This window comes from Coturnix japonica, chromosome 1, assembly GCF_001577835.2.
Source record: "Coturnix japonica isolate 7356 chromosome 1, Coturnix japonica 2.1, whole genome shotgun sequence".
In the NCBI taxonomy this organism is placed as follows: Eukaryota; Metazoa; Chordata; class Aves; order Galliformes; family Phasianidae; genus Coturnix; species Coturnix japonica.
The window spans coordinates 161,188,052-161,211,886 of NC_029516.1; the positions used below are offsets into that span (position 1 = coordinate 161,188,052).

The window sequence follows — 23,835 nt, forward strand, 5'->3', positions numbered from 1 at the left end:
GGCCCTGCTGTGTCACAAGGCTGGATCTGACTCCAGTTCACCCCACCAGGCCTGATCTTGATCTACAGATTGATGTCCCTATGAGGAGCCTGCCCTAGTTACCAGGCCTGATGCTGGGGATGAGCACCAGGGAGGGATGCCACACAATTGCTGTCATCCCCAGGAAGCAGCCTGCTCTTGCCACTCCCTGACACCCAGTTGCAGGACTCTGTCGGATGTCCCAGCTGGTACCTCCAGCCTGCATAGGTTCCTTGGGACAGCAGCCCTGTCCCTGAACATGCCAGCTGGTCCCAGGGTTTGGTGTCACCTGCACACTCACTAACAGGGCATGCCACCATCCCATCCCCAGCCAGGTCCCTGCAGGACTACTCGTTACCAGCTCCCAGGTAGAGATGACTCATCAGCCCAAACAAGCATCTGGACAAATTTTTAACCATCCAGACCATAACATCCTATCTTGGATACAAGACCATTATGTTAGCCAGTAAAGTCTACTAAACTGAGGGCCTCAAGTTGCCCCAGGGAAGGTTCAGGATGGATATGAGGGAAAATTTCTTCTCAGGAAGAGTGTTGAGGCACTGACACAGGCTGCCCAGGGAGGTGGGAGAGTCAAGGTGTTCAAGACACATGGAGATGAGGCACTGAGGGATGTGGTTAGTGGGCACCAAGGGGATGGGTTGATGGTTGGATAGATGATCTTAATGGTCTTCCCAACCTTAATGATTCTATGAAATTCAAGGTAAATGGCATGTGCTGCTGCGTCCTCACCCTCAGCCCCAGCCATTCCATTGCAGAGGTGGTTGGGTCAGGCCATAATGGTTAGCCCTCGGTCAGTGTGCACTGACTGCTTCCAGCCACCACCTCTGCCCAGAAATGTGGTGGGGAGGGAAAGGAAAGCAGCAAGCAGGGAGGGACTGGTTGGCCAATAAGCAAATAACTCCAAGAAAACACTATGCGTGTTTTCTCCTGCCCACTGGGATCGTCGTATTTGTTATGCTGCTGGAGGTCTGCGGTTACCTGGGCTGAGGGAGCTTGGGAGACCAGAGACAAAAGCAAGGAGGAAACCAGACTCAATAACTGCACTTTCAAAGAACCTGTTTGTCACGGTCTGTATGCATGGAGACTTGAGGTTCATTATATTAAAAAACAAGCAGCATTCATTCATGCTCTCACTGTTTTGCATCTGAAAAATCCAGGCTGCTACAAAAGCTTCACTTACCTCCCTTACAGTCTTATGAGCCCCACATCCACTGGTACCTTCACTTCCTCACAGAATCACAGAATGGTTTGGGTTGGAAGGGACCTTTAAGATCATGCAGTTCCAACCCCTTACTATAGGCAGGAACACCTCCCTGTAGACCAGGTTGCTCACAGCCCCATCCAGCCTGGCCTTGAATGCTTCCAGGGAAGCAAAGATGCTTCTGGTGAAAAAACAAACAAACATGCAACTTTAGGGGACAGACCATCAGGGGTGTTTCCCGTTTCCACTATGTTAAAGTTACAGAATTGCTTTGTTTTGCAAAACTTCTAATTTTCTAGGCAGCAATTGCCACTTCCAGCGCAGACGGGACCCAACCGCAGCACGCAGAAGGGCAGGAGCCCAGGTGACGCTCCGGCTGTGCCCTGCGGCTGACTGAAAGGAACGGCGGAGATGGAGCAAAGCAGGCAGCTACTTCTTCCTCAGGGAGGGGCTGCGCTGCCACTCAGCCTCGGGGCTCGCCCGGCCCCGGCGCCCTCGGGCCGCCCCGCAGGGCGGGGAGCGGGCGGGGGCAGCGGGCGGCGGTGTCCCGCGGGGAGCGGGTGCGGGGCCCGCCCGGCCGCGCAGGCCCGGAGGAGGCCCCGGCCCCGGCCCCGGCCCCGGCCCCGCTCCATCGCGGCTCGGCCATGGGCAGCCGGTGCTGCGCGCTGCTGCTGCTGGGCGCCGCTCTGCCGCTGCTGGGCTCGGCCGCCGTCAGCCCCGAGCGGAGCGTGGTGTGGGGCCCCGGGCTGGAAGCGGGGCTCGCCCTGCCCGTGCGCTACTTCTACATCCAGGCGGTCAGCGAGACCGGACGCAACTTCTCCCGCTCTCCCCCAGGTACCGTGCGTGTGCTCGGGGCTGCCCGCCCTATAATCCGCTCGGCCGCGATGAAGCGCTCGGAGCCGCCTGGAGCCGCCCGCCGTCCCGTCTCCTCCCCGCCTCGCTGTGCCGGGACCCGCAGCGGTCCCGGAGCCGAGCACGGGGATGGCATTGCCCCGTGCACCAGTGCTAAAGCATTCTCCTCGCCCCTGCCCACGCTGAGCTCGCTTCGGCTTTCTGCTCCGCTGTCCCAGCGCTGCTCCGTTAGCAAGCAGCGCTTCTCATCTTCCCAGCCGTTCAGCCCGGCGCTGAGCGGGTTGGGAGCTTTGCTGGCCAAATGCTCGGTGCTTCAGGTTCACCTCCTCCTGAGGGCTGACAGTTACGGGAAAAAGGACTTTTTCATCTGGGCTTTTGTAGTAAAGATACCTGAGGTGATGAGCAAGCAGAGGGTCAAGGTGCTGATCTGTACAGGGCAGAGCTAATTGCCATTTGTGGCCTCTTGGAGCCTAGTTCCTGCCCTTGGTTACAGTGTCAGAATGCTGCTGCTTGGAAGGTCAAGGAATAGGCCAAGCAATTGAATACAGCCAGTACTTACTCGAAGTTTTCTCACATGGTGGATAACACACAGCACGGGGCTGTGCCATCAGCCTAGCAGCAGCACAGGCCCCTGGCTCTGGCCCCTCTGTGGCCCCTGTAGCAGCAGGGTGCTGGGCTGCAGTGTGGCTCTGTAGCAGTGCCCCAGGGCCGCACACTGACTGCCAGAGCAGGGCTGACCTCAGCCGTGCAGGACTCGAGCAGCAGTTCCTAAAGGTAGATCCGTGCTTGCTCATGTCTCTTGACCATTTGGTATATAACCAGCACGGAACAAAGACACTCATTGACATTTCCTGTTCACGGGGATGAGGAGATGAGCCACGTAGTATTCCACTCATGATTTCTCAGTATTGACTCATTTTTATGATAACTGCAAACTTTGTTTTCTCTGGTAGGAACTCTCTATACTCAGTTATAATGCTTTATAAAGAGGGCAGAAAAGAGGCAAAGACATTAAACCAACAGAAAACCTTTTTTTTTCTTCTTCTGTGATCTTACTAAATGACACACTCTGGATTTCAAGGGTGCTTCATCCAAATAATACTTGCTGATAGTCACAGCAAGAGGATGCTTTTTCTCTGATAATGAGGCACTGAATCAGACTGTGGTGCTCCCAAATAGTGAGTCAGTCTGTATGAGTTCTGCTCACATAGCTACAAGCTGTAGGGATCCAAGGCTGTGACAGATGAGCAGATCTAAACCAGTATAACATCCATAGGAATTGTTCTGGAGTTTAAGTCTGTTAGAGCTCAAGGAAATTTCACACTGTGTGACTTCACTGCAAGTTTATTTCCAGCTTGCCACTTAAGCAAGCAGGGAGTTGGCCTCTGGTGCTTCCTCCAAAAAGGGTGGACAGAATATCTGGAGCAACCCTACTGTGTGTATGTTTCAGAGAAGAGACAAATGCACTTTTGGAAGCCATTCTGGGTGGATAAATGAGGGCTTATTCTGTGATGGAGCTGCTAGCTACCAAAGACACAATCATAGAATCACAGAATCGTAGAATTACCCAGGTTGGAAAAGACCTTGTAAGATCATCAAGTCCAACCGCAGCCTAACCAGTACCCTGTCTCTAAAAACCCTCCACTAAATCATATCCCTGAGCACCACATCGAAACGGCTCTTAAACACAACCAGGGATGGCGATTCAACCACCTCCCTGGGCAGCCTATTCCAGTACCTAACTACCCTTTCTGTAAGAAAGTTCTTCCTAATATCCAACCTAAACTTGCCCTGGTGCAACTTGAGGCACCACAAGATTCAGCATTCCCTGCTCGGTGGTAGTGCTGCTCACCACACTGATATTCCAAGAAAGACTGGGTGCTTACTTCATAATGATTTTATTTCCTCAGTGTGTTGTTGGATGAAGATTTCCTGACTTGGTTTTTGGTATGTTTAGCTGACACGGACTTTGAATAGTAAGAAAACTGAGGATGATTACAAATAATTTCTATCTTATATTCTTCCATTTGAATGCGAAGCTGAGGAGTGTGTTCAGTCTCAAGAGATTCTTCTGCTGGGAAACACTGACCACATGCTAATTTATAGAGGGATCCACTCCGACAGCTGTATCTGGAAGAATCTGGGTTACTCAGGGTAACTGCAGTGGGGAACCATGACATCTGTTGGCAGGAGACACACAGCTGAAATCACAGAGATTCAGCCTAATTTAATGTGGAGACTCTTGCATGTGAATTGGTTTCATGCAGTTTCAAGATCTAATGTTCTAAGAAGGACATGACTGATCATTAAGTGACTGCTGTACTTACATCCTACATCAGTGCACTATATGTGGATGTAAATTGCATTCAGATAAGGAATGTACAGAAATAAATGTAACATCTCAGTCTTTGGATGCTGTTGGGACATATTCAGATTTTAGATGGCTAGAATGGCATTCTGTCACTGGAGATGAACTTTACCAACTTGATATAATCAAAAACTTTCTAGTGCAGGGTTTAATTAAATGCTATGGATTTGCTCTCGCCTTTATTTCATATGTGGGAATGTAGTAGCTTAAAGTGCTTCTATCTGTTTTTATTGTCCTATTTTCAGGAAGAACACAATTTAAGGTGGTAATTAAAGCACTTTCTCCAAAAGAGATCACCAGAATTTACACTCCTCACCCTCTGGATAGAAATGATGGCACGTTTCTTATGCGGTATCGGATGTATGGGAGTGTCAGGAAAGGGCTCAAGATTGAGATACTTTATGGTGATAAACATGTAGCTCAATCTCCCTACATTTTGAAAGGTAAGGGGTTTTTTTATGTAATGTAACATAGCCGCAGAAATGCTATGGGCTCATTTACTGCTGGAAGTGAGAGATTAGAGGTTCGGTTGCTCATACTCATATAGTGTCATCACAAATGTTCCCCTCGTACAGAGAACAAGCAGTGACAATCTATTCACTGCCGGGTTACGGGATGTACGCAGATGTAGATTTCGGCTTCTGATGTTAAGACTCTGTGTCCAGACACTTCATCTTCACTCTTGCAACCAGAAATGGATCTCTCCAGATTTTTAAGAGGAATAAGGGAGGAATGGTACTTCTACCTTCTTCCAATCAGCACTTCACTTAAACATTTTGTGATTTTTATCTGAAATAGAAATTAATACTCGCAAAAGTAAGGATTTTGTGTTGTTCCCAATACTTTGTAATGTATATGTCTCTCTGTGATTTCTAAATGCTGTAATCCTTCATAAAAATAAAGATAATATTTCTCTAACTTGGCTAATATTTAACTTTATTCCCATAGGCCAGTTTAATTCAATGTAGGTCTGTACAATTACGTAATAAGTATTTAAAAGCAGGGAAGATATGGCAAATTTCTCTCATTCCAGATCTGCTTCTTTAACTTACCACTCTTACCACTTTTCTTCAGGACCTGTTTATCATGAATATTGCGACTGCCCCGAAGAAGACCCTGAGATCTGGCAGAATGTTTTCTCTTGCCCATCCCAAGAGCCTCAGATTACAAAGGACTTCATTTCCTTTCCCACCATTGACCTTCAGCGAATGTTTAAAGAAATCCCGTCAAAGTTCAGTCAAACAAGAGGTGCTATTGTTCATTACACTATTCTCAATAATCACATCTACCGCCGTTCCTTAGGGAAATACACAGACTTCAAAATGTTCTCTGATGAAATGTTACTGTCACTGGCAAGAAAGGTATCAATTTTGATCACTTATGCGAAACTATAAATCATACTGTGATGTAACAGCACTGTATTGTTATAACTTCAGATTTGTCAGTGGTGTAGTGAGACTTTAATTTTTTTCGTCAAGCTGACAGTATCTCTGTAGGAATCATACTAGAACTAATGTGTGGGGTCAGAGTTTGATGTTAATTAAATTGATAGAAAATCTGTAGGTGCTAAGACCCAACCCCATAGGCTTCCTGACCTCTGAAAGTGTTCCATTCATACTTACATGCAGAAATTTGAAAATAGAATCATAAGATCATCTAAATCTGTAAAATCTTTGTGTATTGTTTCTTCATCACATGAGAGCTGAGGGTTCTACTTAAGAGTGGCAAATAGCAGTGTAATTGTACCTGTGTTTTTATACTTTCTGGGCTATACATTTAGGTTCATCTCCCCAACGTGGAGTTTTATCTAAATGTTGGAGATTGGCCAGTTGAGTACCGAAAAGCCAATGATACACCTGGGCCTATTCCCATCATCTCATGGTGTGGCTCTGTGGATTCAAGAGATATCGTCCTTCCAACGTATGATGTAACCCATTCGACTCTTGAAACCCTGCGTGGTGTCACAAATGATCTCCTTTCTATTCAAGGAAATACGGGTAAGTTAGAGATTGGATTTAAAAAGAGAGCTCTAATTCCATCAAAGAAGCAAGCTGCATTTAAATAATGCTTGTTACAATCTTTAGTACTCAATTGTCTTGGGAGGTCTCTTAATAGAAGCAATATAGTTTTCACAGAGTCTGTACACTTCCAACACTGCTACAAAGCAGGTGATTAATATGGATTTAGAGCCAAAATGTAAGAAGTCTAGTTCATGGTAATGGTGAATTTTAACTTAGCAGTATCCAGAAGGCAGCTACTGAAAGTGGCAAACTAGTGCTATGCTGCAACCTCTTTCAACTTAAAAAAAAATGTGACCACATTGTGGCCTTCCAATACTTGAAGGGAGTGTATAAACAGGAGGTGGAATGATTGTTTATGAGCGTGGATAGTGACAGAACAAGGGGGAATGGTTTTAAACTGAGCCAGGGAACGTTTAGATTGGGTATTAGGAGGAAGTTTTTCACAGAGGGTGGTGACGCACTAGAACAGGTTGCCCAAGGAGGCTGTGGATGCCCCATCCCTGGAGGCATTCAAGGCCAGGCTGGAAGTGGCTCTGGGCAGCCTGGTCTGGTGGTTGGCAACCCTGCACATAGCAGGGAAGTTGAAACTAGATGAGCATTGTAGTCTTTTTCAACCCAGGCCATTCTATGATTCTATGAAACCTACTGTATAGAATTTGTATAACAAGTTCCTATTCATAGCACTAACCATTTCGTAACTATCTCATTACTGTTCACTTTCATCTTATCACTCAATGCTCATAGGCCCATTCTGGGACAGCAAAACTGAACAAGCTTTATTTAGAGGTCGAGACAGCCGGGAAGAACGTCTCTATCTTGTCAAGTTATCCAAGGAAAATCCAGAACTACTGGATGCTGGAATAACAGGGTATTTCTTCTTCAGAGAAAAAGAAAAGGAGTTGGGAAAGGTTCCGCTGATGGGCTTCTTTGACTTCTTCAAGGTAGTAAGCAAATTATTGTCTCAGATTAACTTTGCTCTCAGGTTCTTGCTGAGTAATACAGCAAGGCTTACTTTGGCTAATTCTATTCAGTATACAAAACAATTGTGCTGCACTGGGAACATTGGTCCTTGCAGGGTAGCCATATCACCCATAGTCAAGGTCATTGCCACTGCCTTTTCTTCATGGAGTTTCCTTGATAGAATTCTTCAAGATTATTTTTTGCATAAATTGAGAAATTTTATTGCTCACCATCAGGTTTTTTTAGTTGGAGTAAATATGAAAACAATGGGCACAACTTATGTATAAGAAGTATAGGGGACAGTTCTGTGAAAAGTAATTACAACACATGGCAACAGAGATTGTGTTCCAGAGATCAGCATATCAGAAGTGCTGGAGCAGCCAAGAGTATCTGGCCAAGCACTGTGTTTGTGGTTGCTCTTAAAGTAATGAGAATAAATAAACTGTTTTGAAGTGTAGGTTAATGTTAATTCACTTACAGCTCTACCCCTTGTTCTGCCAAAGGATACTTGAATAGAATGCACATCATGAGGTCCATGTGACACCAAGGTTCCTGGCTATAAGTCTTGGGCTGGAAACAAATCTTTTTACCATTATGTTACCAGAATACCATGAAACTACACCTGCATTACACTAAAGCAGGTTTAAGATGAAAACTAGCAAACACAACTGTGTCTTACCTAGAGGAGAAACTTTTGTTTAGCCAGTGTTTCTGTTCTGTTGCAAAATGTTTCACTTTTTGTTTCCCTCTCTCTTCATGTTGCAGTACAAATACCAGGTGAATGTTGATGGGACTGTAGCTGCTTACAGGTTTCCATACCTCTTGCTGGGTGACAGCCTAGTACTGAAGCAAGATTCCCAATACTATGAACATTTTTATACTGTATTGAAACCATGGAAACATTATGTTCCAGTTAAGAGAAGCTTGGAGGACTTGCTAGAGAAAATAAAATGGGCTAAGGTAATTTTCATTACAAATTCAATAAATGAATGTGTTACTCTTTATCTTATTTCTCTTTTTTATCTTAGTACTCTTCTCCATGTATATATTTTGCATAAGCTATTTGCATTTCTGCTGATATCCTGGGATAAAAGTACATTTTGTTGTTATTAGAGGAGGTGAAGGCCGTAAGTCAAGTAACTATCTCTATTCAGGGATACACTTGCAGGTTAATTTTAGGTATGTATAGAAGGGTTTTTGTGAGTCGGAGCCTTTGTATAGTGACTAATGTGAGTAATTAATAAGAAACGCCCAGAATTGTAGTTACTACTTAATTAGTTCTATCCCTTTTTTCAGGTTCTGACTAGAATAGAAGTTACTGCATGTTCGTTTGAATGTACAGGAGAGTCTCTGCTCTATATAATCACTGCTCAGAATGAAAGGCTGGCATTCTGTGTGACTGAAAATACCGTTTGTATTCTAAGCTTAACTCTTAGGTTAAAGACATGGCAAAAAATCTTTTCTGACAGTACTGTAGTCCTTTGTAAAGAATCAGATGAGAATACTGTAAGTTTTGAAATGCATGCCTCAAAGACTTGAGAACAAGTACATAAACTGAAATGCTTATACTGGCATTACATACATCGCTTTTAAATGTAAGCCAAGCAGACATTTCCAAAAGGAAAACTTCAGATTGCACTGCTTAGAGGAGGCTCCAGCTGTTTGTCTTCTGTGTAACTAATACATGTGGAAGATGTCGGAGCTGCTTTTGAAGAGGTTTGTGGCTTCAGCAGAACAGTGGAGCAATAGTCAACTTCGTTTTCGAAACTGTACAATTAGACATGAAAGGTGTCACCGATAGCCCTGAGCTACAAACGGGAGCCATAAAAGCCATTCAGGATTCAAACAAAAAGCAAAAAAACCAACCAAATTTAAACAGTGTCACTTTGTGGTGTACGAGCAAATGTAAATAATCAGGTTTGAATAGCCCCTTTGATAAAATTACTTATGCTGGTAAGGCTTCAAGTAACACTGATTGTTCTGGTGTGTGTTGCTGTTTCTTCTCAATTTTCCAGGAAAATGATGAAGAAGCACAAAAAATTGCTAAAGAAGGACAGTCGATGGCAAGAGAATTACTTCAGCCTCACAGACTTTACTGCTACTACTACAAAGTGCTCCAGGTTAGTACAGTAGGTTGCTTTATTAACTTTCTCAACTGCTACCGCTACTGATGCTACGCATTCAGTCGTTACATCAGGAGCAGACATTGTTTATATTATTCACAGCAGATCAGTGTGAAGAACTTTGCTCAAACCTGTCATTAACGAGGCAACCTGACATAATGGTTGTTTTGCACAATGAGAGATTTAATTCTTTGCCCCCATCCTCCCAATCAGATCTGTTTTCAGAGTCACTTGGTATATGGTTTGTAATAGAGGCAGGACATAATATATAGGACATAATCAATAGGACATAATAATAGAGGTAGGACATATCTTTCCTTCTTATTTTCTTTTGTGTTTGTCCCCTCACTTGCTTCTCTGCTGAATTATTTAACAGTGAATACATGGAAAAGAAATTCTGGAAATACAGCTTGTGGAGTGGTGAGGTGTGAGTGTAGAGTCACTGGTTTCCTAGAAGATGCAAATCTCCAGTGAAACTTCAGTTTCTGTTCATTGGAAATACTAATTGCTTTTTCCTCCTTTGCTGTATAGAGTTGGAGCTCAGTTTCAGTGGTCACAGGTTGACACAACGTTTGGCATTTTTCAGTGTTATCTGCTTGAAGTGGTTGGATGACAGTATTCAAATTGACATTAATCATAGGATATGGGGAAACATTAAAAGAGGTTTTCAGAGGCAATGTAGCCTATTAGTAGGTGTGTTAAAAAGACACCTTGTAAACAGATTGTAAACAATGACATAGGGACTGTGGATTAGGGCAGGATTGTCAGTGGAAGGGAGGAAGGAAATTCTGTCTCATGAATTATACGTTGGTGCTTTCAGCATTCTTAAATGTTGTTTACATATTTCAGAAATATGCCGAACGCCAAGCCAGCGAACCTGAAATACGGGATGGAATGGAACTTGTACCTCAGCCCGATGACAGAGACTCAGTATGCAGTTGCCACAGGAAAAAGCCTTTAAGGGAAGATCTATAACTGTACCGGATGGAAAAAATCACCCACTTACAATGCAAGAATTTAAATAGGATTTAAGCTGTGAAATCCAAGACACTTCCACACTAGCAGACAGTCTTAGTTACATATTCTTATTGTATTTACATATCCTTTTTCACACTGACTCTGGTCTGCAGTGTTGGTTCCCACAGCTTTGCCTCCATGACCACCAGCGGGCAGATACTGAGCCTGTAATGGGGAGCATTCAGGGGACTTGGTTTCTGTACTGCATTGTCATGGAAGAAGAGTGGAGTGCTGCTCGTGATCCAGATGGGATCCAGATACCAAAGTTTTGTGAGGAACTGGTCATCCAAAAGAGATCTCCCATGAGTCAGGGCAAGTTAATCTAAAGGAGCATTTGCAACATTCTGAAGCAGTATTATGATTTTTCATAAAGTTTACCTCAATTTTAGATTATTTCTTGTATACAGAACAATTTTCTAACTGGACACAGAAAAAGTAATATTTGAGATTTACAGATTCAAATCTGGTGTTGCTTTGAGATCATTTTGTGGTATATGGTGTCACAGAATAGAGAACACAACTTTATCAGTTTCAATGGAAAACTCAGAGGAGGCGGAAAGATCAGAGTAGTGTTTTTGTAATCATGGAATAATGGAACCAAAGGGGTTAGAAGGGACCTCTGAGGATCATCTAGTTCAGCACCTCTACCAGACCAGGTTCCCTAGAGTTGACTGCACATAGTTGCTCTGAATCACCAAAATTAAATTCTTTTTTAGTCTGTGTAGCTATCAAAGCCATCACAGTCATGGTGCAGAGTGGCACACCACTCTGAAGTCCTATTCCTTGCTATTGACCATGTCTCTGAATATAGGTACAGACCCATAGAAGGACTTAGCAACTTCAGGGACAGGTGAAATATTAGTACAGTTACAATCTACGCTATTCTAAGCTACTTGAGTATTCATGCATCTGAAATTTGTTAGTAAAGTTTTAGACTACTTACTTAGGTTTTACTTTGCTGTAGGGCCTGTGCTTAAGTCCTCAAATGGAGCTTACCCATTTTTCTGAATTTAGATAAAACCTACTTAATCTAATACGGAGAGCACTGAATGCAGTGAACAGCAGATAAGCTACCATTGTTTTGGTAGAAAAACCTGTGCTGCAATTTCTATGTAACAGCTGAGGGGTTAGAGCCCATTTTAAGCAGTGGGGAAGATAACTTTGTTCGCCTTTATTTAATTCAGTGATGAATTTCCAAAGTGCCTTAGGTCCAGACAGGAGACGAGTTCATCAAATCTTCCACTGAAACTGTGAAGCCAGAAACCTAATGATAGAAAATTCATAGGGCCTGAAGGAGCTGGCCATACTGCAGAGATAAAATGTACCTTCAGGTGGGATGAAGAAAGGATCTTTGTCCTGGATGCTGCTCCCAGTGGCTCTGCTGATATTTACCCAAGAAACTGTGTATTTCAAAATGAATATAAACTGTCTTGGAAGGAAAGACCTATGGCAAACCTTCCCACTCCCACTGTGGAGTTCACTGACCAACAAGTAACATCTGGCTTCCAGACTCAAAGTCAGCTTGTAGATTTCTGGTAAAAAACCACAAAAAGTTGGTAATTCAATTAAATTCAGATTACTTTTGAAATGCAGAGCTGTGAAAAGCAGAAAACAAATACATATGAGTTCAACTGGGCTGAAATCATCCAAGCAAGGTAAGTGCTGAAAGCCACCTGCATCACCAAGCCCAATACCTCTCACCTCACTCGTGAGTTTTCTTCCAGGAGGAAAACACAAAGATATTTGGTGTTTGCACAGTGACAAAACTGCAGTAAGAAAACACAAGTTTTCAGAATGCCTTGGCTTTTAACTCTGTGGCATCTGTGTTCTTCCTACTCAGCTACATTCAGATAAGGCCTTATTTGAATACCTAGTTCTCTTTGTGAAAAAACGAGTGGAAACATGATTGTGGACTTATCTACTCGCTGAGATGTCCAGAGTTCAGTGTTGTGTGCTTCATACGGGTTTCATTCTTGCATATGACACTGCAACACTACAAGTTATCTCATAAAACACATGAAAAAAGATCTGTTTTAGAACAGGAAGAAAAACAAGATTTTCTGCATGCTAAATGTGGAAAGAATCTCAGGTTTCTAAAACTGTTCCTCGGTTATTTATTGCACTATTCTGGTTAAGACAAAAGACCTGAAACATCTTGTTCTACCCACTGAGATACTGTTGTAGCTCTAGCACAAAAATAGCAGTTGCATTTTCATTTGGTATGGCAATCGGCTCTTGGACTTCATAGTATAAATATATGCTTATTTTATCTGTTGGAAAACTTCTGCATCAGAATTCAGAAACACAGCTCCACAGCTAAGGGGACACTCAAAACTGGGTATGTGCTCCTCCTTCCTTCTTTTCTTACGGTCATTTTGATTGTACTATCTGATCTGAGATGATCCATTATCTGCACTTTTTATTCATCATAATTTATGAAGTGTTGTGCTCAGGAAAGGCCATTATGCATACCAGACAGCTGAAGCAAGAAAAGTTTCCCCTTGCACACATATTTCAAAGCAAAAATCCCCAAATGATCTGTTTATATGTTAAAAGCAGGAGGGAATGGAAGGAGTCATGTTACATACATGAGGGTTCTTTGCAAACACCTGTGTAGAAAAGCTTGCCTGGCTTGAAACATGAGTGTTTCAGACTGGAAGAAGAAGCAGATAAAACCTATATAGGCATGAATATATTGAAAAAAAAGGTGAATATTTTGTCCTCTTTTTTTTCCCCCCCCTTAAAGACAGGGGGGAAATAAATCTTCTAAATTCTCTACCAAGAGCTCCCTGCCAAGACAAGCCAAGTTTTTGACAGAATGACTTAAAGATGTTTTATAGCTTAGAGGCAAGCAATACCCTGATGAATAGGAATACATTCATCTTATCAAAATTAAACACAGTAGAGACAGTAGGGTAGAACTTCCATTAAATGTGCTTTGTCATTTGAGAAAGTCTGGTTTAATTTATAACTACTGATCTTGCAAAGATGAAGGTATGGCCTCACTTGTTTTCATTGTTGGTACCATATGCAGTTTAGACTGTAATGATGAGCAATCACACCAATTGCCCCTTGGGGCCAGAAAGATGTCAGATCTATTTTAGTTTGATGACAGGATGATATTTACTGGCCTGGTGTCACAGGAATTGCTAAATATTCAGTAAAACCTGTTCACGCAAGTAAAGCGTAACGCAGATGTTGCACGGTATTTTGAGCTGCATATATATGCGAGATTTCTGTTATTCTCTAGTAGTTCTTGAACAGCAGAAAGTAAATACCTACTGCACCTAACAGTATCTTCATACAGTGAATATTCCAGAAAATTCATCCCTTTATATTGTCCTAATATATCTAAACACCCACATTTGGAAATACCCAACATCAGTTTCATCTTGAAATGAGAACCAGTAAATCACGATCTGTTGACCAAAGCAGAAATATGAATTCAGCACATTTTTAGACTGTTTTTTAAGATTTCCCTCGAGATAACTAATATATTTGTTTCATGACAGTATTGTTCCAGATCTGCCTTGTAGATTCATAATTAAAAAGCCCTACAATCAAAGGCTGCCTGATGGAATGTTAGATTCAAGCACCCAAGCTGACGCCTGACATTTATTACATTAGAAAGTAAATTATTTAGTTAGGGAGGAGAGCTGATAGGGAAAACATCCATCACCTGTTTGAGCATGTTTGAGGAGCCTGCAAAGAAATGGCAATAAGGAAAAGAAGCGTTACATAAACCCAGGATATTATCAGCTCCTTTGCAGCTTCAGGTTTTCAAAAGTGTTCTGAAAGGGCAGTGATGAAGTACAAGAGGTTGTATGAATACCAGGTTTAAACACTAGAGTATGTATGTGGATGTATTTTTTAGCATTTTAATGATGTTTGTGTTACAAGTGGTTGATAATGGGATTGTTTTGTGTATCTTTTTGATGACAATGGGGACATTCGTAGCACATGCCTTAATCCAGTCCCATTATGTGACTAATGATAAGCAAGAGATGTATTAGCAAAACGTGGCCAGTGTCCCGAGTGTCTCCAAGAGGCAACGTAGCCTTCTTCTGCTGAGCCTTTGGACACTACTCATGTTTATGTCTCCTTTGGTAATATTGTTTAAGTTGTGTAAACATTTTAATACTGGCTTACAAGACTATAAGTCGTATGTTTACATTATTACCATATATCATCCTATACCGTATTCATGAGTTACACAGAGGATTTGACAAAAACAATACACCTAGTTGGCATTACATTACTGTCTGAAATCACAGCACATGACTTTTTGAGAAGCTGAGTATAGACTTTACACATAGGAGACAATGACAAAAGCTTTGAGCGCGGTTATGAGTGCTCAAAGTAATTAATTTAAGGAAAGGAAATGTTAAGGTCCTTTTAAGTTAGGTGAATACTTAAATGCCAGCGTACTCAGTGTAGGTCACTGCTGAGTGAGAATGATCTACCACCATCCTACTCTCAGTGCTAAGAAAATTCCATCAGGATCCATCTGTATCACATATTCACGATGCAGCACAGAGATACTCGAGACAGCCCGGAATCCCAGAGGGGCCTATGACGTATTCACCAATTAACCCGACTTATCCCGGGACCTCAACTGTCCGGGGGAGAGAGACACAAACATGGATGCCATGATGTCTTCTCTCAATTTATTGCTGCGTCACACTCCTTATATATCATCCTAAATCCCGCGCAGATGCGTACACACGCTATGCAAAACCCAATGCATGTGAGAGTACCTGTACACACACCTACTTAAACCCTCTGCCCACTAACTCTTAACCTACAGGCCTAACTCAGCTATTCTAGAACACTCCATCTACTCAGAACTACTGTATGCACTCATGAATCCTTGCAAAGACAACTTAGCACCCCAGCAGGCCTATGCAAAGTAGGATAAACCATCAGGTGGTCACCTTCCTGCTATAAACCAGCAGAATTGATTATTCTGGATGGAAGTTGGGTAAAAGCCGATCAATTCAAGCTCTACAGGAAAGACCTACTACTATCTCTACTATAGCGAATGCCACTTAGAGATTTGCTTAGCATGAGAGGACATTATTGCTTACCTTCAGGTCAACAATAACCACACTTCCAGCTACTCTCTTTCTCTCCCAAGATGTCCAGCCAATCTGTCACACCTCTCTTCACTGCTGAGAAATAGTATTGTACAGCCAGGATAAACCAAAATGGCTACACAGAGTTAGCACACTTCAAGGCCAGTATTTCATCTTCTGTGCTATCCACACCAAAGTCCTCACTGTTGCAACAGAAGGAGATTTGGGTGTTGTATTAACATGGCAATCTGCTGACAGAGAGAAAACGGGTTAAGCTGAAAGCTGGGTTTGCTCCCAAGTGATGATGGTTTTGCTCCTACTGTCAAAATCTTGAGCTGTTACTTCAGGAAAACATTAATTTTATCAGTATTGCTTATCTCACTGAATGAATTATGTCTAGATAAATGCTTAATAACACCAATAAAACCCCAAATCAAAGAAAACAAAACTAAGCAAAAGCTCTGATGGTAAAAGTTGTTACTCTTTTAAAGAAAGATAAGTGATACAGATACTGTGGTGCATACTTTGTACTGAAGACATGAACTGAAGTGAAATAAGTTCAAATGGTTCCTACAGGGATAATCTGTTCTATGTTACTCTGCACCTAATAATGAACTCCAAAACCAGTTAACTCACAACAATGAAATTAAGAGTCAGACTTACACATTAAAATTTCATCATCTAACTTATAATATAAACAAGAGTCAAGAAAACATCTTTCTTCTGACATAACCATTCAAGCAAAATCCAAAGAGAGATCCAAAAAAAGATTTAACTGATTCCATCAGGTACCCATAAAATGGTTTACTTCTGATATTTATTAAAGTGGTGTATCTAAAAAATGACAAGAACTTATGTTGCAGATACAAGCTACATCTATCAATAAATTCTGCTTTTCTCTGCCCAATGAATGTAGCTACTTCAATGTGGACCCACCAAACAAATCCAGCATGCCTTCTCACATGACAGTTATTTCATCTTGTTTACATACTCTGACATTTTCTCTTTTTCCTTTACATTACCCTCATATCAGGCAATCAACAGCCATACTGACTCAAAAGTTCCTGTAACTGTATCTGATGAGCAGGTGCAAATTTGAAATACCTCAGCTGTTCTCTACAACAATTATTTTTCATTCTTAAAAAATAATAAAAATAATAATAAAATAAATAAGAAGTCAATTAAAGGCAGTACAGACCATGCAGATATGTCAGATATGTGCAGGACAACCAAGGGATGAGGCCCAGCCCACATGGGTTCACAAGTAGTAGGTTTTGCCTGACCAACCTCATCTCCTATGACTAAGTGACCCGTCTGGTGGATGAGGGAAAGGTGATGAGTAGTGTTTTCTAGTTCACAGATAGCACCAAGTGTGCAGGAAGTGTCAACCTGCCTGAGATAAGAAGGCACCACATCTGGACAGGCTGGATTGATGGGCTGAGGCTGATTGTATGAAGTACAGTGAGAACAAGTGCCAGGTCCTGCACTTTAGTCACAAGAACCCCATGCAGCTCTACAGTCTTGGAGTTGAGTGGCTAGCAGGCTGCATGGCAGATAAAGATCCAGGGGTATTAGTTGAAAGCCATCTGAATATGAGCCACTAGTGTGTCCAGGTGGTCAAGAAGGCTGACGGCATCCTGGCTTATTATTGCTGACACAATAGTGCAGCCAGCAGGAGCAGGGAGGTGATTGTTCCTCTGTACTCAGCTCTGATGAGGCTGCACCTTGAGTACTGTGTTCAGTTTTGGGCCCCTCACTACAAGAAAGACACTGAGGTGTCAGAGTTCGTCCAGAGAAGGGCAAGAAAGCTGTGAAGGTGATCTCTTCTCCCACATAACAGTAACAGGACAAGAGGTAATGGCTTTAAGTTCCACCACGGGAGATTCAGGTTGGATATTAAGAAAAATTACTTCTCAGAAAGAGCTGAGAGGTGTTGAAACAGGCTGTCCAGTGAGGTGATGGAGTCACTGCCCATGGAGGTGTTCAAGAAATGTGGGGATGTGGCACTGAGGGATGTGGTTTAGTGGGTGTGGTGGTGATAAGTTGGACTAGATGATCTTAGAGGTCTTTTACATCCTTAATGGTTCTATGATTCTATGGCTTTGTAATGTACAGTAAATGTTTGGCAATACTTAAATGTGTGTACTACGTATGTAAGATGTAGAATAACTTGAAGTATTTCTTATGGAATAGTATCTAAATTCTGATCATCTACAAGTAAGGAAATGTTTATATGAAAGAAATGAAAAAGACCTTCCAAAGGATCCAAAAAACATGTGGTTTTTTGTTTTGTTTTGTTTTGTTGGTTTTTTTTTCTGACTATTAGCAGTATTATTTATGTAGTGAATCATTCATTGAAGTGAAGACAGTGGCTGTTACTGTACATTTCACTCAGCATTGTTCCATTCTAGTCACAGAAACACATAGTAGCAATTGGATCTCTTATTCCAACATGAACAGATCCGCAGGAAATTTGCCTTTTCCCTGTAAAACTCCGAATAATCAACTCAGACAGGCAATGTCTGCTGAAGATCCCAATTTGAAGAAAGTCTACTCTAGGGAGAGTTACTATCTTATGACAATTCACACAACAAAGAGAAATGAGATCTTTCTGAAGTCCTACACGAAGGCACAGCTGTATATTCTGTTGCCAAAATCAACCATATACTTGAATTTGATGAGCTGTGGGTGCTTTCTCCTGTCCAGTCGCAAGATAAATTACTCCAAAACCAAAAAATTATATATATCATAAGCAAACATCTTCAGCCTTCTCTAGGAACTGTGACCCACTGTCAGGTGTGTTTCTTACAGTGTTTTAATATAAATTACACCCAGCTTTGATGACACGCACTAATGTGTAATAGCTGCCAAACTGGATCTGTTAAGTAGGTTACTAGGTGCAGTTGACATAGTTCCTTGATGGATTATCTTGTTAAGGAAGCCATTATAAAATCAAATTGGGAGTGCAAACAGCATTCACATAGGAAGGTCAATTTGCGGTCCCATTCGAGTAAATAACATAGAACTTTTGCTCTGTGCATTTATATTTGTAAAAACAAAGATAAGGTCTGCAAGGTTACGTGCTCCAATGAAAACTCAGAGGGAAAAGAATTTGTTGTTAATAAAGAAGTGAAAAAAGAGGCACTGATATCTTTGCATTTGAGATGCAGGACATCTTCTGGCTATGCAGCAAGCTATCTCCAGTGACTTAGTACCTTGTAAAGTCATCCCCAAACCAATACCCTTGAATCACAACATCATTTGTCAAGAGTAGACAACAGCCTAAAGAAGTAAGAAGTGATATACAAGCTAATAAAGGATTAAATTTTCTTTCCTGCAACTCAGCAGTTTCACCATAAATATTTTCTGATAAAATAAATATATACTGTTAGGGCTTAAAGACTTAAAGTGGGCTGCCTAAGAGAGAGGACTGAACAAATAAAGGCTGTTGTTCGCATAAGAAAGACTGTAATTCAATTAATTCAAAACTTATGAAGATTTTTTTTTATCTCTAGCTTGAAAAAATAATCAGTTCATGAAGAATAATTTCTCCACTGACTGCTGAAACAGGCTTTCATTTGAAATTATGAGCAAAGAAAGAAATCCTGAGTGGCAAGTCGTCAAATTACATTCTGACATCAGAGGAGCACTTACTCCTGGCATGGGCTTCACAAACGCTCTGTTAGCATCTCAAGGCCTAACAGCCATGGCAACTCCCCTGGCATTTCACTGTTCCCAGGTGGAATTCACTCACAGAAGAAAAACCAGCTCCTGCACTTTCAGCTATGTTAGCACCCAGTATGGGTCCTCTCCGTTCTTTGAATGAATGTCGCATGCTTATAATACATCTATAGCAATACATTTGTATAATAATGTACGTGTGTTTATATTCTTCCTATATCATCAAATTAATACTTGTCTGGATTCAGCTTTGCATTTTAATTTAATACGAAATTACAAATAATTACTTTCTGGAGTGCTGATGAAGGCCTCTGGCAAGACCTGGCTCTTCAGACTGGCCTGAGCACTTTTTGAACACTATCTTGTGAGGCTGCAAACGTGGGTCTTCTTTCAAAAGGAATTCTATACCTGGCACAGCTTTTTGATCACTGTTTCAAAGTCTTGGTCTTGAAGCCAAGTCATAATGACATCAGTAAATCTAGGGTGGGTTCTCCAGTCCTTTATGTCTTCTTCACCCAAGTATTTTGAAGCTTATTAAGTAAAAGGCATTAATTTAGCTGGGAATCTCCTGGCTTAACCAGGGAATGTATTCATTCCTTCTTTTGAGTCTGATTGTGACAGCACTCACTATATTTTACAGATTTGTTTTTGAATAGTTAAATTTTACACTTGGTGAATAATGTAGGTTAATACGCTTCATGATCAGAACAATTAACAAATCAAAATTAAATAGTCTCCAGATTATCTGACTAATTTTAAAATCTCTATTACCTGGGACAGTGTGAATACAGAGGTAATCTTTCAGGTCTTCATGTTATTGACAAAAAAAGTCAAAGTAGTATGTAAGCTGTTACAATACATAATGGATCATGAGATGGACTGTGCTATTCAGAAATAAAGGGACTGATGAGCTGATCTAAAAATCTGTGATTTACTCAAAATGAGAGGGAGGATTCCAACCAGTGTTTTGCATCTTGAATGTTTATTATTTCATGATAGTTTGAGTCATTAGGTTATATGGTATTAAAAGCAGCACAGTAAGTATCAAATTGGCAGGAAAAAAAAACAAAGAAGAAAAAATAATGCCTTTTTACTTCTTCTGTTGACAAAGAGTCAACAGGAAAGTAGGCAAAAGCCCTAAGCACTGTCATCTCGCTTTGGTACATGCTTAAAGAGGGAAGGAGAAATGGCAGTTCTGCCCTCCACGTTACCCAACACTGCTCAGCATTCCACCCATTTCTTTGTAGTCTGTCTTTTGAAGAGCAGTAAGTACACGCTTCATAGAATCACAGATTCATTAAGATTGGAAAAGACCATTTCCAGCCATCAGCCTAAACCCACCACGCCCACTGACCACCTCCCTCAGAGCCACATCTCCATATTTATTGAACCCCTCCAGGGACAGTGACTGCACCACCTTCCTGGCAAGGAAACAAAGCTCTCTCATTCTCCACCTATAAGAGAAATTGGTACTACTGTGAGCTGGACCTTTAGTTTGAAATGAAGTAATAAAGCTCTTAATTCCCCTGCCGGAAACCACGGTTCTTACAGGCTTAGTGTCCAGAGGGAAGCTTTACCCAATGACAGGGAACTGAAGTAGGCAAACATAAGGCCTCGGGGTTTTCAGCCCCTAACCCTGGAATGAGGGCTTCTCAGCCATCAACCCATGCCTGTAGTTACAGCTTTTGACCATGTCTTTCAGTGCCACATCCACATGTTCCTTAATGCCTCCAAGGAAGGTGACTCCATCACCTCACTGGGCAGCCTGTGCCAATGCCTTAGCATTCTTTCTGAGAAGAATTTTTTCTTAATACCCAACCTGAACCTGCTCTGGTGCAACTTAAGGCCATTACTTCTCATCCTATCAATGTTACCTGGGAGGTTGACTGTCACCTCATCACACCCTCCTTTCAAGCAGTTGTAGAGAGTGAGGAAGTCTCCCCTGAGTCTCCTCTTCAGACTGAACAATCCCAGTTCTGCTCTCACAAGTCTGATGGGTGAGTTGAGGGATAATCCTGTGATTTCTCTGTAAATTTTGAACTTTTAATAGTTCAGAACAGAACAAACTTCTTTAAAAGAACCATCCTTTGTACATTCAAAACAACAGATAAAGATGAAAGGTGGAAGCCCCAGGTTTAAATTCCAGCTTTCCCTCTGAAGGGCTTTTTAAAATGGATTTGTTGTTTCTGTTTTTGTATACAGAAGAATTACAATCACGTCTTATTAAGGGAGCAAAGTGAATGTGAAGATAAAATACGTGTTGACTGGGATTTTGCCTGAGAGGCGGATATGTTGATGGATGGTGACAGGCAGTGCCCCAGGCCTCAGCTCGGTCAGTCACCAATAAGGAATACTCAGCATGGACACAATGCAATTAGCATTTGGGAATTGTTTTCTGTAGTTAATTTTTCACCTTTTTTTACAGAAATGTTCACACCTAGAAAACAACCACTTTTCCTCGCATAAATGTCTTGATCTGTTGGTTGCTTTTCCCTCACAAAATGAGGGCTATGTAAATATCACCACTTACAAGCTTGTTCTTCACTCATCAAAATGTGTAATCTCATTCACAATAATGGAAATTGAGTTCATGCGTCAAAAAAGGAAGAGACCATAAGAAATTTAATTATAGCCTGTTATTAATTCTGTAGAGGCAGAAATGATGATGGCTTTTTCTTTTAACCAGAGGCTGTTCATTGAGTTTCTACAGAGGTAATAAAAGTACTTTCTATTTTTATGAGACTCGTAACTGCAATATTTATTCTCCCAGAAGTCCATCCAACCCACGGATATTGTGCCACTGATAATGCAGATTTGCTCATTATTGGGTACCTTTTCAACCCAGGTTTTATCCATCAGAAAATTTCTTCATTTTCAATTTAAGCACTTTTTGTTGTTGCTTAGCTTTATTGCTGATTTTAATAAGATTTTTTATTTTTCCGTAGCCCTTCTGTGCACTACACTAAGGAAGATGTATCCCAATTATGCTATCAATAAATCTGTATATTATTTTCATATTTCTATTTCAGCCCTTCTGCTGCTGTTCAGAAGAGGCACTCCTGCTGTGACTAGTTTGAGTGCTATAAACCTCAGCCATCAGGTGTGACTGCAGACAGGATCAGCACCACATCCAGCTCCGTTAACCACAAGTCAGATTGGATTAGAAAGTACCTTTATGGTACCTTTATGTTCTTTTATGGGTAGGTTATCCATGTTCTATCGCTTTTTACTTGCAGGACTATTGGCTATCAGCTTAAGCTCCGAAAAATAACTCATACGTCCAGGTAGTCTAAGCTGATGATACAGCTTGGGTGAGAAAAGTTTTTGAGCACTGTCCTGCTTCGTGAGTAAGGCTCGACTGTCCCAGTCTTGATGAAGGATGAATTCCTGGAATCAGCTGCCTATTGACAGTGTCCCTTCTGTTCATGGAAGAGCAGGTTCCCAAGTGTGTGTGCTTTTACGTGTCCTAATTACAATGATTGTCTCAGTTTTTCAGATAAAATGAAGTCAATGGAGTGCTTACAAAGTCTTCATCATCTCTTACTGGATGTGATTGTTCCAGTTATTAGTTTGTTTATTCATGTTTATTTACTGTCCTGTTTCCCATTAACAGTTCAAACACACTAAAGAAGTGGTTTACAAAGACACTTGGAACTGCAAGTCATGTATCTATCCAAACTAGTTAGGTTGTACGTGTTGTTGTGGTGGAAGCCCATGGTAATGACTTGCTTGCAGTTAGGAACAACCTTTAAAAAGTTGGTCTTTCATTTCACTTTGTGCCAGCTTCTAACAAGTACAGCAGGTATTAGAACAACTTATTGAATTGTTGGTAGTTGTGGGACAGAATACATTGAACCTGTGTCCTGGTGAGAACTGTCTCAACTGGGAACTGCTCAAGTTGCTCAGTACAGTGCAGAGCTGGGCACCTCTGTTGCTATATGGCGTTGTAAAACAAGGCTCATTACAGTAATATAAATTAAACGGTGTTTTTGAGTGCCCCCAGTCTTCTCAAAGTCATACAGTTATGGATGTGTTGTGGAGATGAAAGCAACTGGAACTATGATCCACAGGAAAACAAAGCTGAGCATCAAAGTGAAAACATGAAGAGCTGTCTTAGAAGTATAACAGGTTGGAACTCGTTTTTTGTGAGCCACTTGAAAGCTGTTAGAGAATTATAAGAATATTTATGGGTCAGGTTGACTTCCTTTGCTTTTTCCTGAGAGACAATAAATATATATTCTTTAAGCAGCTTTCTCTGCTTCCTAGGAACCTCATTATGTGTTGCATATTCTCTAGTGTCCCTAGTAAAGGACCCAAACCTGATTAAGAGCCTGTTTTTGTAAGTTCTACCCTGCAATTGAAACAGAGTATCCACAGTAGCATTCGTTTCTCAGTAGGATGGAAGCACTGCAGGTCAGTAGTTTTCAACTGGTGGGCGGCTTTGTCAGGTGTTGCAGCAGGTGCTTTCCTCAAATTCAGACAAGGTACTTGAAGCATC

General features: G+C 41.5%; 1 protein-coding gene across 1 annotated transcript; it reads left to right on the top strand.

Moving 5' to 3' along the window:
• The first annotated feature begins 1,884 nt into the window (after nucleotides 1–1,884).
• POGLUT3 (protein O-glucosyltransferase 3) lies at nucleotides 1,885–16,104 on the top strand. The gene is made up of 8 exons (XM_015852239.2): nucleotides 1,885–2,074; nucleotides 4,706–4,903; nucleotides 5,535–5,821; nucleotides 6,241–6,457; nucleotides 7,226–7,422; nucleotides 8,207–8,401; nucleotides 9,457–9,561; nucleotides 10,414–16,104. The coding sequence occupies exons 1-8, from the start codon at nucleotides 1,885–1,887 to the stop codon at nucleotides 10,537–10,539; spliced, it is 1,515 nt and encodes a 504-aa protein (XP_015707725.1). The 3' UTR covers nucleotides 10,540–16,104.
• The last annotated feature ends 7,731 nt before the right edge of the window (nucleotides 16,105–23,835 follow it).

Coding starts and splice junctions, on each gene's coding strand:
- POGLUT3 (XM_015852239.2), top strand. CDS start 1,885: ATGGGCAGCCGGTGCTGCGCGCTGCTGCTGCTGGGCGCCGCTCTGCCG. Junction 4,904..5,534: donor ATCTCCCTACATTTTGAAAG/GTAAGGGGTTTT, acceptor ACTTTTCTTCAG/GACCTGTTTATCATGAATAT. Junction 9,562..10,413: donor ACTACTACAAAGTGCTCCAG/GTTAGTACAGTA, acceptor TACATATTTCAG/AAATATGCCGAACGCCAAGC.